Here is a 15305-nt window from a genome sequence, read left to right as displayed (position 1 = left end):
AAGAAACTGAGTGGTTTCCTTAATTAGCACTCTTACTGACACACGTGCTCGGCATATTAAACACGCTGTCGGTTGTTAAACTCAACAGACTATTTCGTAGCGCCTTTAGAGTAAAATCATGTTTCGGGCGTGTACAACTGAAAGAATGTTTGTATTTTCATCATTTTGCTCTCTTGCAGCTTCAGGCACGTTGGTTTCACCAGGAGTTGGTTACAATGTTGAAATCTTGAACACCTGACATCGGTGAACAAAACACACTTTGTTCCTCGATCAGCTTTGTCTTAACAATGATTTGGCTGAAAACAAACTAGTTTAGGCGAAATATTTTTCTGCCGCCATTTGTGACATACGTTTCACAAGTAATTCCGTTGTAAAATCTTGGAAGATTGATACTTGGAAACTCTTGATCAAGTTTCAGGGGCAGCCTTTTTGACATGTAAACAACCTTCAATCTTACTGAGCTAAACGCTAAGTTATTTACCCACTTTTATTCAAGAACAGCGGGGAGCGCTACCATTCAGTATGCTAGCGACACTGTTTTTACCTTGCAACAAAGCCCGTGCTGTTTGGCGGACATGGGCTCCTTAAATGGAAGCGTTTGTATGAGGGCCCTGCATGCTTCACCCTTCTGAACCATAGGGGCATAGAGTACCCCAAAATCTTTTGAACGCTTGTTTTCACTTTAGGCACGGTAGGTAACCGTTCCACTTTTTTAGTCAGCCTCGTATCCGATTTTTCTGTAGTGGAAATAGAGCGTATTGAATAGCATTGAATAGCCGTATTGTGGTGTCGGCTCCTTAGCGACGAGAACTTGAGCAATAATTGAATATTTAAAATCTGTCTGCCATGACAAAGAAAATCCACGCTTGCAAGCAACTGACAATTTCAATGTCATGATGCAAGTCGACGGCTGACACAAATTAAGAAAAGAACAATGCTTGTCTGGGGACAATTTACTCTAAAAACAAGAAGAACCAGCTAGTTGGTGTGATGTGGTCTTAGGCGCGCCACAATACTGTCGCCTGATCATCAAGAAAGGTCTGAAATAAATATGCTTGAAATTAGTTCTCCGTAATAACTAAGGAGAACGTTTATTGGTCGCTTTTGATTTATCAGTTAAAGGTCACCCGCTAGCTAAGTTGAAAGCTACGTTGCCCTAAAACAAGTAATAAAACAAAGTCGATTTTTTTTTTTTAACATTGTTGTTCCAGACAAATTTAAAAGGAGTGGGGCTAGTTGTTCGGGCGGATGGGTCTGAGGGAGTGGAGACGTGACTTTCAAAACTGAGAGGGCGAAATATATTTATAGTTTTCTTGTGGTTTTATAGTCTGTGAGCGGGAATGCCACCAAAAGGGCGGATTTATCGATGAATTTGAACTGTGGTGCAAGGTTCAAAGCGTGCACACATTTTCTCGTGTGGCAGTAGAATCAGTTAAAATTCACTTCTTTTTACGCACGTAAAAGTTTCACGTCAGCGGAAGTGGAACACGCATCTGCAAAAAAATTAATGTTCAAAGCTACAATTGAAAAGGTGGATTGCTATAGGCTGTTCCTGTCCTAGATTTTTCTTTGTCTTCATCACTTTTTGTACCGCAACAGCTAGATTAAGTTTACATCCGCCCTCAAACACAATGACGTAGTGCTTTTAAAGTAAAATTACCGAAAAGCAACAATGTAAAGCGTGAGCAGGAGATTTTATCAGCCCGAGGCTTCTCTGCATCTATTAAAGCAGCGTTGAGACGAAAATTGGCCCTATGTTGTGTATAATTATTTCGAAGACACGGAAGGATGAATTTTCGCTCACAATTACAAAGTCAAAGAAAACACGGCAAAATCGAGAGAGCAACACCAGGTAATGGTAATTTTGTTAATTGTGTTATTTCCCTTTATTTATTGCAAAAAGAATTCTTATTCCGGATCTTATAATTTCTTTATGTTATGCAAAGTGGTCTCCCACCGTTGTATCGATATCATTGATTCAAAACAGACGGAGTCTCCTAATACAATCCTTTGTTACCTTTATTTTTCTCCGCTATTAATACCAAGGTGATACAAGTGAAAACTCATTCGGAGGGGGGGAAATTGCCAAAACTTGTTATTTTGTTTACGGCGGCCGATCCCCCTTGCTCTCGCAGACGTGCAAAATCTATGCACTGCGCATAATATCTGTGCCTGGTGTTTGTAAAGGCTCGCCATTTGATTGGTCTATTCTTGGCAGCTGGAGATCACTTATTATCTGCCACTATTTGCATATTCGCAGGTTGGGAGGTTAGCTATAGATGCAGTAAAACGCAGCGTAAACCAAAACTTGTAGGTTTTCAAGCGGAAACGACTGCTTCAGTCAGAGATGTAGGGCTACAAATCTCTGCCACTCGATTTATGAGTTTAACGATGCAAGTCGACGCGCACAGGTAAGAATCGAAGAAGGAATTTCAGCAGATACTCTGATCAAAACAATTACCACAGGGATTGTGTTGATTTTGCGACCGAACAGCAGTAAATTGTTTTTAGCAAAAAGTCCAATGAAAATGCGAACGCGGAGACAAATTTTCGAGGGCTTTCCTTCCGTGGAATTGTCGCCTCAATTTTAATCAACAAAGTGCTTTTATCCTGAATCATGTTTTCCGTCGCGGACAGAAGTGCGAAAGTTTCATTAAAAGCGGTGGAAAGGTTCTCATTGTCGTGAACACAACGAGCACCTGCCCGGTGGTAGAAGTGAAATTCAATTTAGCGTCATCTTGCTCTCTTTTCTTCGTTCTCTATCTTGCAGTTTCTCGAGGACAATCCTCTGCCGAAGCCAATGTGACAATTGCAAAAAAGTGATACGTTTCCTCGGGGTGCGCTGCCAGGATTGCAGGTTTGTACAGTTGGCTTAAGGATTTAACCAACACTGGCGGCTTGTATCACCGAAAGTCTCCCTTTACATGAATAGTAATGTGTGTATACACAAGAGTTGAACTGACTGACAGTATGACTGTGCCGCCGTGGTTAAAAAAATCTTAGTGCTAACGAGAATTTTGAAATGTCTTTCAATTTGAAGGTTGAAATATCACAAAAAATGCTCAAGCCCAAGCAATCTATTGCAAGACTGCGATCTTCGATGCCACAAAGTTGGTGCCGGTAAGACAAAGACAAAATATAACTTTAAGGTGTAATTAATATTTATTTTACCAACAAATTCCTTTCCTTTCAGCTTATACTGAGAAATAACTAATTGCTGTACACTTTGTTTTTCGATGTTGAGATTATCTCCATTTTCCTCTTATTTTTTCCGTGATGACGATTGCAGGAAAATCAAGGGCTAAACGATTCTGGCGGTCAGGGCATAATGCTTGTGGGAAGTGGTCATTGAATCACGAGAATTTGGAACATTTTGCAAGAAAAGGAGCTCCTCAATCACTCCTGCCCTTAAATGCTACGGGAAAATTCCGACAAAAGCTTATCAATGGTCTGTACGAGTCATTATGTTACAGTCCAAGGCACGCGCTCGATTTTCAACCGAACAACTCGGACGAGTTCCACGCAACATCTCCATTGACCATCACAGTTCAGAGACATACTTCACCAGAAAAGTGCTATCCAACTCGGGTGTGTGAAAATCTAACCACTATTGATCGAGACGAGACACTTCTATCAAGTTCGACTTGGCACAGGACAAACTCATGGTCGACATCCGCTAGCTGTACGTATTCTTCAGGATATTCCTCGGCGAATACCTCTTGCCCGTCTTCAGCTAATTCGCACCGCAGCACATCACCTACCCCGGACTTTTCTAACATAAAACTTTTAAGCGCCACTTTAGAACAGTACAGCGGCGAGGACAACAGTTATTCTGGAGACAGTGATTTGGAAATTCTTAATGAAGATGACGATTTAAGGGACGAGTTTTTGGTAGAGCCTTGCAATTTTTTCGCTACCTGGCCTCAAAAGAACAAAATACAAGAAAAAGACAAAGACAAACTCAACAAGAAAATATTTTCCGGTAAGTTGTTTCTTCCTATTTGTCGCAGCTTTGACATTTTGTAGTTTGCTCAGGGCGATTGAGCAAGAATGAGTCCCTTTAAGCGGAAATTAAAAATGGAAAAGCGCCGAAAAAAACCGGTATAAGTTTAAGGTCAAAGTGCCGGTAGAAATGCTTATTTCATACATGGTTTACTTCTTGTGAAAGTAAATGCGCACAGAATTGACATTTGCCGTTAAACGGCACTAGTAAGTTACACTGTTATGTAATAAGAAAAGAGCAAAGAGCACAAAATATCAATTTGCCTGAATCAAATTTTTTCAGTATGCATGAATATTTATGCAGACCTACGCTTGTATTTGTCAGTCAATTTTGTTGATGATTTTGTTCACGTTTTGACCGCACTCAGTCATTAATATGCACCTGGTCTGTCTTATGTTATCTATTCTTCGGGGGCGAGGAGCGAAAAGCTGACTCATTTACGAACTGACTAAAAGTAAAATCATGTGGCTTTTAGCAGGGGTGGTTGTACGGCCACAGCGAGATATCTGCATTGCTGTTTTAAAAAACCTTGGAACCCCTCATACCTCAGATTAAATTCCGCGCATAAATTTTCGAAATTGTTTGTTCAAGAATCGTGAAAATTAATGTCCAACCCCGCCTAAAATAAAAAAAACAAACGTTATTAGCTTACTGCCATAACACCCATAACACGGTAAATGCTCGTTTTGCGATTATAATTATATATACTTGCTTTGACAATGGAATTGAAAAGAAAAAAAGATCATCTGTGAAGAGCTGTTTTTAAGTAAAGCTTCTTTAATGCCAGCTCCCCTACGGCTGAATTTTAATCACCGCATTTTGTAAAGCTTTGTGCGAATTTCAATGCTCATGAAAAAAACATGTAAAAGCATTAAGGTAATTTATACACATGACACTGCAGGTAGTAGACATTTAAAAGCAAAAATTATTGCTTTATATTATATTCACATCTGATTCTAAAAAGGCTCGTAATGTTAATAAGCTATACGGGGACCTAACTATAGCCTCATTAAATCTACTATGACTATGCTAAAAATCTACTCAGACAACACGAATGATTTATTTACCTTATTTATTGGGTTTTTCCGAGCAAAGATAAAACTGACAATGGTACCAATCTTATTGAAATACTGCCAAAAATCTAGCATAATTTAACTGAGACCTAACTAGGTACATTTGCTAGATGCTGATTATATATTTAATCCAAAAATAGTGCGTTTGGAAACGCTTGCACAATGCAAAACAACATTAGATCACGTTTGTTTTTGAATTCGTGACTATACTGTCAACAATTGCGTAGGAACAGGTTACCAAGGATTTGTTTTCTGGATATTTTTAGCTTTGTAAACGCAAATCATCTAGCGCTAATAGCTACTAATGTTATGCCTCTGAGTTGCAGTGTAGTGCGTTTACTCAGCTTGATGTGGAATCAATCTCCTCCCTAACTTAACATATGCGCCAAACTGACAGCAATTAACATGCATATCACACGCGATGACGTTAAGTGGGCAAATAATAAGACGATAACCGATGATATCTTTCCCCTTTTCAATATTTTGAACATTTAACGATGATTTATTAGAAAAATATCGTAGAAAAAAAAAATAACGTGCGATTTGCTGCGCCTTGCGAAACCCATTTTCAGTAATGCACATGTGCCATCACTGTTGACCCTCTTTCACTCATTAATGCACAAGTCAATCTTTTTTCAGCTGATGACTTTCAGACTTCAAGATATCACGAGCCATTGCCTACAGTAAACAACAGGTGAGGACAGAGCACTTCAGCCGAGCACGTACAACTTTTCTACTATTGAAAAGACGTTACAAAGGGTTAGAAAAGTCTTCGGGTCAAGTGGGTTCTGGTTTGAAAATCGGCACAAATTGAGCGACTTGTAATTGTTGCCAAGTCTGCAAAGAAAAACCCTTTTGACTGAAAAGATATGCTTACTCAATATTCGACTAAGAAACTCTTGCAAGACATGACATGACACATCCAGTGTTGCTTTGAATCAACTAGAGCCCACCTCTTACTTGGCTGTCGTTGCTATGTACAAACTAAATATTGGTCTCAATATAGTCGCCGGATTTGCTCGAAATCGACGTTTCGCCTCCGCTTCCAGCTATTTTTAGCCAGCATGAATTGAGTTTATTCTGAAATTTTACCGGATGGTCAATGAAAGTCCATCTTGAAAAGTAAACCGGAACTCCTTAGCCCGTTGCTCTTGCGAAATCGAAGATGGCGCCCTCAGGAGGAAGCTGCCATGTTTTACAAGAAAAGGTCAGACTTGGACCAAAGACTATCTCACGTGTGGGAGACATCATCATACAGCGACTATGTCGCTTTAGGGTCAAATCTGGATCGAATGCAAGACCTGCATCAAAAAGCCAGTTAGTTATGAAGAGGTATACGAACCTGATGCTGTTGTATTGCTATCTTTAGTAGCTGATGATGTTATTTTATATTACCAGTGTTTTTTAGACTAATTAGCTACGCGGAAGCAAAAGATTATCTTTTTAAGTAACATATTCCGGAGTTACACTAAAGTGATAATGAACTACTACAGAATAAGCAGCGCATTTTTGTTGCTGCTTGAAATTTTACGAGAAGTTTGCTTTCTTCTTTCAAAAAAAAGTTCCACTTAATATTTTCATATTTGCCCCAAGTGATAACTGCAGTACATTACTAAATACTGTTCATCTTGCCTTTTAGCTTAAGGGGAGAAAAACAGGATGAAGACGATATAAAGGTAGGTTTATACCACATTCAGCTGTTTTACGCAACCTATCCTGATTTGAATCATCAAGTACTTTATCTTGCACACGATTGGCCAACTGAAAGGCTTCTTGTCACAAATATCACTCTTGGAAGATGGCGCAATTTTGTCTCCAAACCGCTGTTTTACTAATACTGAATGCAATCCAACAATTGACAGAAACAAGAAACAAGTTTTTGGGTTACTTCGTAAGATTTTGGAACACCGATTTTGGAAATTAAGAAGCCGTCTGCAATTTTCCTCAGCATAATTTACGAAAGCAATTTTTCACAATTCGTAAAACGTAAAAGTTTGATGTAATTTGCAGTCCAGCAAGCAGTCGACTAACAATCGAGTCTCGATCTCAAACTAAATTTACTGAGTGGAGAGAGTACTTCGAAATAGACCAGTACGAGGCTCCGGGAAATAACTGCAGAGTTTGTGGGGTTTATTCCCCGGAGCCTCGTACTGAGGTATTAGGCTGAATTTTAATATATCGACCGTGGTCTATTATAGGCGTCTGAAAAAAATTTCATGAGCACTGAAGTTTTTCGATAAAAATTAAAATGCTATAGAGCACCCTCAGTTAATCTTTAAACCCCAATTCCTGTTCTGTTGTTCTTATTGTAAAACATTCCTAATTCTTTTTAGAAATCTCTTCGGGAGTGGAGCATACCTTTCTCGGACTTGCAGTTTGGAGAAATCGTTGGCGCCAGCCCTAAGGAAAACGTTTACAAGTAAGTACGAGTCCTGTAGTGTTGTCCCTTTGGAACTACTGCAGTCAACACAATAATGGAGTTATAGAGACAAGATGGTTTTTGGCTCAACTTGAGATCCGACGAGCTTATGAGATCCTCGTGTTGTGTTCGCGGATGCCAAACTTTCCTATTGCACTGCCTCTCACCACCCTGACTGGTGTATAAATGGGTGCAAAGGAGGACGTTGCTCAACATGATTTTTATCAGGAAGAAATGATGGTCCATTTTAGACCTGGTAGAGATAAGAGAAAGAGATATTTGGCACTTTTGCTGGCTGAGATACGTAACGTTAATTGAAGAGAACTATAGAAAGAAGGTGTACACTGTCTGTCGCTTTGCTTTGGTTACGACCCGTGACTGAACTTGATCCAATCTCGTTCCCAGGTCCTCTCATCTTCCTGCGAAACACCCTGGGAACGAGGTTGAACAGGATCCAGAACACCACTGTAATAAAAAAAAATCTTAATGCTAAAGGTTTCGTGTCCCTTTTCGCAGTATAAAAATGCTATTGTAGGCTACAAACCTGTCAAATCTACCTGAAATAGTAATTTTCGACATGTCCAGCTATGTTAGACCACAACAACTGTTACTCAAATACGTTGTCTTCCTCCCAATTTGGAATATGGCAAAATTCAGTCATGTGGCATGAAAACTGAATTGAGGAGGGAGGGGACAAATGGTTTCTCTGAAATAACAGTTAATGACCGGACTGAATACCAAACTTGTTTTTTTTTCAGGGGGAGGTGGCATGGGGATATCATGATTCACACTCGGCGGAGGTCAGCTGAACAAGACCTGGATGAGTTTCTGAAGGAAGTGTCGGTCCTGAGCATGATTCGACATGAAAACGTTGTGCTCTTCATGGGAGCGTGTCTTGAGCCACCTAACCTTGCTGTTATTACAAGGTAAATACCCTGTGTTTGCTAGTTTATCAATCGTGTTTCCGTTGAGTCATTTTATTAACCCGATCGTGTTCGGGTGAAATTGAGAAACCTCTGGAAGTGTTCAGAAATCGTCTAATCATCTTCGACTATCTTACAAAGACTTCAGGTAAGTGTCACCACCTTCGAAATTCTTCGGATGACCGTCGGCAGTCTTTAAGTTACTTCGCATAAACTTCGGAAAACATACAGGTTGTACTTAACACTCGGGTAACACTTTTCTGCACTATTTATAGGAAAACTGCGTCTCTTGTTAACCAATCAGAATTCAGTAATTTCTGCTTGTGTTATTAGTATCGACGTATTACTAATATTCCGATGAAATTGGCCATAAGTTATACTGTGGCTTCTTTCTACACTGATATAAACTAGACCGCCCGAAAATTTCGATAATCTATTTGTCATTGTAGCCAAGCTTAATTCACTCGTACATGATTTGGTCTGCTTGCTTCTTTTCAGCATCAGAAGAGGTTTATCGCTGTATAACCATCTCCATGTACGTCAGGACTTGTTTTCATTGCACTCAAAGATTTCCATTGCAAAGCAAATAGCACAGGTTTGTGTCTATCAACAAGTATTTTATATACTTTACAATGGCATGCAACATAACAAAATGCCAAAAAGAAAGGCGATGAAAATGTAACAAAATATTGTTCTGAAGTACCAACAAATTCTCAGAGGTAACATAAAATGAATGCATGGCCGAACCATAAGTTTAAGAGAATTGCTTTTTCGCAAGTTGGAAATTAAAATCTTCGGGTTCTTATGCAACTGGGTAAACGTTCACAGTTTTAAATAAAACACCCACTTCGCTTGATTTTCACATTCCTCATTAATATCTTTTCGTAAATTAGCAAGTCTGGTTTCTTCTGTCTTATCCCTCTGACCTTTATTTCTTAAAGGTATGAGCTACCTTCATGCCAAAAACACCTTGCTAGATTTGACCATTTTAATACCTTCTCATCAGTTAGCAGGTCTGATCTCTCTATGGCTTCGCTGTTTTCATTTCTTTAGGGTATGAGCTACCTTCATGCCAAAGGAATTGTCCTCCCTGCCTTGACTACCATGAACGTGTTCCTCGAGTCCAAGGTCAAGCTTTGCGTCTCAGGCTACTGCAATAGGACAAAACGAGTTGAAAGGTAAAGAAAATGTTTTACATAAATAGCCTGTTGATATTTTCGAGTTCAACTTCGACGCGAGACGACGTTTATTCCATATAGGGGATTCCGTTATAACAGGGTTAGTTTTATCGTTCCGTACAGTTTTTGTAACTTTTCCTGGAATATCGTTCGTTATACCAGGGGCTTCGTTTTATAAGGGCTTGATATAATGGGGTATCGATGTACCAGGACTACCAGGGGGTAACAATATGCGCCTGGTCACTTTTTTGTCACGTTGCTCACGCTTTTTGAAAACGTCTTAAACTTGCACATATTTCAACTAACGATGAGTTTTTGTTCCAGGGAGGGGTACGCCAGTATACCTCAGGGTCATCTGACCTATCTTGCTCCAGAGCTTATGCGCACGCTCACGAGAAAAGGCTGCGTTTTATCACCTGAAGAGAGGAACACTGAATTCTCAAACGTTTACGCTTATAGGTGAGTTTCTTTTCACAATGTAAAGGAGACTTCGAAAGAGTCACATGATCACTTGAAGTAATAAAGGACATGACGGTATCATGCAGTCACTATGGGAATTTCACTGACCGAGAACCGACACTGGGGGTCTTAAAAAAAAACTGAGGAAGACGGAACAATTTATCCATCCCACGACATGTGCACCTTCATCTCATAATCTATATAGCACTTACGGAGTTCCTATTGTAAGCAGACCCCTATGGTCAGTCGATGTAACAATATCAGCTACTGGTAATGTTTAACGATATGATGTACTTTTGCAGCACAATCCTGTACGAGATTTTCACTGGAAAGTGGCCATTAAACTTTCCCACGCATTCTGTGATATGGATGATTGGCAAAGGTCAACAAGAGTGTGTAACACATATCCAGTGTCCAGAATCATTCAAGGTACGTATATCGTATATCGTGGGGTGGCTCATTGTTAGTGCGCTCGTCTCCGGATCGAGTGGTCCGGGTTCGAGCCCTGGCCAGGGAGATTATATTGCCCTGTGTTCTTGGGCAGGACACTTTCATAGTGCATTTCTCCACTCAGGTGCATAAATGGGGTACAGCGGCGAACTTAATGCCGGGGGTAACCCTGCGATGGACTAGCATCCCATCCAGGGGGAGTAGAAATACTCCTAGTCACTTCATGCTACGGAAACCGGGATAAGCTCCGACCTGATGGGCCACTTGGCTCGTATACAGCCTTTACCTTTTTTATATCGGAATAGCAATGATTTCACAGCAACATCTAGGAATACGAGTAGGAACGTTGGTTTGTTTATGTGGAGTAAAGAGATAACTGTGTCATATACAATCTATGATGTTTATTACAGGAACTTATCAAAAACTGTTGGAGTGATGTGCCGCAAACCCGACCTGAATTCAGTCGGATCGCCGAGTTCCTTCAGCAACAAAATGTGAGTATGGCCTTAACAACTTCCTTGTCCCAGCTTGAGAAAACGAAAGAAAACCAAACGCAATCGTTACTACGTCTCCGCGTGATTTCCCGCGCTTGGCACCTGTTGCATGCCGGGATGCAGGCTTGGCTAAAGTTAAATACAAAGATCACGCGAGAAAACGACATTGTTATCACTGAAAAATAAATTCTCCGCACAGATCGAGATGCCATTTGTTGAGCGTTCTGTTTATGTTTTGTTTTTCAGGTTCCTCCCGAAGTTGCTCGTAGAAGAATCAGTTTCTCAGAACCAGAAAAAATGAATTTTGTTGGCCGAAAGATGACTACATTGTCTATCAAGTAACAAATCTACTACCAGCGACCAAAAACGACAAAACCGCTATCCTGCCCGTCCAACTTCTACCGGCGAATAGCAGATTAGTCAAGGGCTTATGCGGGCGGTTTCCACCTACACTAAAAGTACTTTATTGGTATTAGATAGGATCCTACAGTTTCTGCTGGAGTCGTTTTCCTAGTAGGGTGGTAGCAGCAGTTATTCATAACGTGACCCCTCAAATTCCATTTATTGATTGGTCGAGTATAATTTTCAATGAATTTCATTGGTTCAAAGAACGTGGAAGGCAAGGCAAATTGATGACATGCACGTGTTTCTTTGCTGTTTCACGTGACCAATTTTGACCAGTAACCCACGAGAAAAAGTAACTTGTGGATTTCGATACATTTTATCCGGGTTGGCAATTTTTCAACCTCCTTTGACTTTTTTTAGGACTCCAGATAACTCTCCGATGTTGTTGGATTTAGAATAGCTGTATAGTCATAGCGAATTAGCTTGCTTGTAAAGGAAAGGTTTAACTAAGCTTTGCCGAATAGACGTTTCATAGTGCTAGCCTTGTTTACAGCGACCTATAGCAGTTTTACAGTTGATATAAATTAGCGCCATATCGTATGTTTTTATTCCAGGCATACGTACTACAGGGATACACTGATTTGTGATTTGTACGCAATATTTTTTTACTTGCATCGGGGTATTTTAGTAAAAAAATTCCAATGATTATAAATAGCCTATATAGGTGCATAAAACTTATCAAGTAGTCTCAGTTAGAAGATTTATTTCCCAGGGAAGTCACAGAGTTTATAGACTTCATTTCATATTTGCTTTATGAGAACCTTTCCTTAATTGCTACCGTTTTGTACATTTCTAAAAAATTCTACCCTAATTAGCTTTTCTGTCCGCGAGGCGAACTACATGCAAACTCATACTGAAGTCGCACAATCGGATAAAACCTCGGAAAAGCAAACAAAAAACACATTAGCAACCCTCTCTTAGTCACAATCATTATGGGCTGGTTGGAGTAGCTAGAACGGCTTCGGTGCATGTCAACGACAAATGACTTACGAAGAGTTTTGCCATCTATAGATCATCTATACCGTGAATATTTTGGTGCAAACTGTATCAAGCACTTAAGCACTGAGGTGCACTTAAGAGTTATCAGTAAGTGGCAGCTCTTTGCTTAGTTGAATTTTAACTGTAGCGTTCATTACTTATCATGAAAGAAAGTCAGAAGGCGTTGTTACTTTAGTCAGTTGGCGATTCAGCTGGAAGAAGTGACGTTAGCTTCCATGAAATTCAGGTTTAAAAGTGACGGATCGTGCGAATCACTTTGGACTATGAATTTAACTAGTTCGCTATTTTTGGGACTATAAATTTTCACCGATACTTTGTATTGGCAAGGCATATTCAAAGGGAGATTTTTTGGGACTAAAGATGGCATATTGGATGTTTTGGGGGGATGGGGGTTGAAAATTTAACAAATTTTATTTTTTGGTCTATATTTATCATAGAAGTATATTTTTATTTTGGTCGGTTAGCTAATACATTTTTCGGCTGGTGTTTCCTCAGGGTGTCATTCGCACTCGTCCGTCACTTTTTTCCTCGGGTACTCTCCCAGGTGTAAGATCAAGTACGATTCATATTTAGGAGGAGAAGATCAAGATGCGATTGTCTGTTCTGTTGATCGAACGCGCCGGTTGCTTGTTTACGACTTCTCTGTCATGCAGGCCATGAAAGAGAAGTTGATCGACACAGAAACAGACAAACAACACCAAATTAAAATAACACCGAGTATTTATGTACTTGGAAAATATTTTTCTTTAGCTTAGATCTCTTAGGTCAATTCCCCCTTGTGTTCGAGTTTTCAGGAGTGAGACTCCACTGTTTCGAAAAGTGACGGCGATTCTTGATAGTGAGAGTTAACACATGATCGATGTTTCTGTGGCGCCTTTTAGTTAGATCCGGGTAAAGCAGTGAGAGTTTAGCTCTGATCAGTTTTTACCGGTATAACCCTTTCTAGCATCTCCGTCACTATAGGGTGCCAGGGATAACTGACATATTTCTTGACCTACTAGCTAGCTAAGAGACTAGGATGGAATCATTGATCTTTAAAAAGGGTGCTACTATGATGTTTACTATGTAAACTTTGACCTGTATTCAGAAAATTCCAAAGCAATGAAAAGAAAAAAAAAAACCTTTTTGTTATCGTTTGTTTTCAGATTTTAATCGATCACAGACATTTGTTACGTGTATGAAGAATCCGAATAGATCATTACGATGTGTAACTATTTCGTTAACAGACACTGGATTGTATAAAGTTAACATGCTGAATAAATAGCTTTGATGGACATCTTGTTTGCTCTTACTTCACTGACTAACATGCCCTATGTTCAGTTTAGAATGAAACCATTGCCAAAGGGCATCACTCCGGGAAAAGTTTCTTGTCGAAATTGAGGTCTCAATTTTTCTAATAAGAACATTTTCCCGGAGTTTTGGCATTCAGCAATGGTTCCTTGTTGTCTAATGAAAGAAAATCAGAAAAGGATCACTTTCCAGTAACAAAATACGTATGACCCATAAGTGCGTTCTTCAATACGCCATGTAGCACATAATGATTTGATTTTCAGGTTTGGCGAAATTTTACATTTTCAGGAACATCGCTTTATTTGAATGAATATTTTTCTCACGTGCAACATTTCAGCGTTTGCGCACTCTTACGTCGTTTCAATGTTTAAAAATGGGGTCGAGTTTTGATATGTTTTCGACATCATGAAAAAATAGTGACATCCGAGATAGGGATTTTATTGCTGTCCGCATAACGTAATAATCACAGAGGATAATTCACTCTAGCAAACTAGCTCCTTCTAGCCTATCCAAGTAAGAAAAAATAAATTAAACAAACGTCCAGGGCGGGGGGGAGGGGGGCGGGGGGAAGAACTCCATCAACCCCTCCTCAAACGGTCTTGGAGTTATGACTTTAAATCCCAGAGTTAAATAAGCACGTGTCTTTCATTTTTGAATCGAACCAGAACTGACGCGCATTTAAGTTGTGCCGCACAAGCAATCCAAGGCTCTGAAGTAAAATCTCTGTCTGTTGATGGTTGCTATCTTTGAGCAAAGAAGTCTGAAGCCCGAAGTCTAAAGTCTGAAGTTTTGAGTCTGAAGTCTGTCGTCTGCATTCTGAGGTTCCTCGGCGACTTTCTTAGTTCTTCAATAGAGTACTCGTTTCTTCTCAGCTCACTTCCAAACGGTGTTCTTTCTCTATTGCCCAGCCCCCTCCCCGGGATATAAGCCCCTTCCAAAGTTGTATAAGTCCAGGAGTTCAGGACTTGTAACTGGTATTTTACGCTATTTGCAGGCTACAATGAAAGAAGGCGAAAAAAGTAACAATAATAATTGGAAGCAAAAAGCTTCTTCATCATGCTTCTCAGATAAAGCTACTTCTGGGTAATTCACTGCTTTTCAAAAGCCAATAAGAATCCACCGTAGGAAAAAAGATGGCGCCTGTACATTTTACCACAATGCCTTGCGAACCTAACACAGCCTACAAGGCACAAAGAAAGCCAAATTTTTACAATGTTTGTCCCTGTACTAAGGACATTGAGTAGCCTGGGTTTGAGAATTTTATAACTCTTCTGTACGCTTTAATGAACGTTTTAAGGTTTTCGTGCGCTAAGAACTATGGGTAAATGTACCAGTCGTCATCTTTTTTCCTACGGAGGGTTGTTCTTCAATGAATCAAAACTTACAGAATCTTTCTTAATCACGGATGCTCTGAAGATTAGGTATGGGAATGAGGCGATCGCATTTACGTACAGTATTACCAAAATATTTTAGCTACCTTACTGGAAGTTGCTTATGGCTGGTTTGCAGTGTCACGCCATCAAAAATAAAAATCGTAACCATTCAATAAATTAAGTCAAGAAGCTGAGATATGAGAGATGATTGATATATAAATAACCTCGCCAAGTTTTAA

The 15305-nt window shown here is 39.8% G+C and overlaps 1 protein-coding gene across 1 annotated transcript; it reads left to right on the top strand.

Moving 5' to 3' along the window:
• The first annotated feature begins 1721 nt into the window (after positions 1 to 1721).
• LOC145502755 (uncharacterized) lies at positions 1722 to 13677 on the top strand. Its single transcript, XM_081482115.1, has 15 exons — positions 1722 to 1852; positions 2261 to 2411; positions 2771 to 2857; positions 3041 to 3120; positions 3290 to 3982; positions 5716 to 5770; positions 6716 to 6752; positions 7410 to 7495; positions 8254 to 8421; positions 8917 to 9013; positions 9472 to 9596; positions 9921 to 10055; positions 10358 to 10484; positions 10916 to 10999; positions 11246 to 13677. Exons 1-15 carry the CDS (start codon positions 1789 to 1791, stop codon positions 11339 to 11341), a joined length of 2085 nt encoding a protein of 694 aa, XP_081338241.1. The 5' UTR covers positions 1722 to 1788; the 3' UTR covers positions 11342 to 13677.
• Positions 13678 to 15305: the final 1628 nt, after the last annotated feature.

This window comes from Orbicella franksi, chromosome 1 (assembly GCF_964199315.1).
Source record: "Orbicella franksi chromosome 1, jaOrbFran1.1, whole genome shotgun sequence".
In the NCBI taxonomy this organism is placed as follows: Eukaryota; Metazoa; Cnidaria; class Anthozoa; order Scleractinia; family Merulinidae; genus Orbicella; species Orbicella franksi.
The sequence above is the reverse complement of the archived record's forward strand: the minus strand, read 5'-3'. Positions and strand labels throughout refer to the sequence as shown.

Bases quoted from the DNA above. Each gene is read 5' to 3' on its own strand.
- LOC145502755 (XM_081482115.1), top strand. From the start codon at position 1,789: ATGAATTTTCGCTCACAATTACAAAGTCAAAGAAAACACGGCAAAATC. The intron at 2,412-2,770 runs GTAAGAATCGAA...TCTATCTTGCAG, and splicing joins ATGCAAGTCGACGCGCACAG to TTTCTCGAGGACAATCCTCT. The intron at 10,056-10,357 runs GTGAGTTTCTTT...GTACTTTTGCAG, and splicing joins TCAAACGTTTACGCTTATAG to CACAATCCTGTACGAGATTT.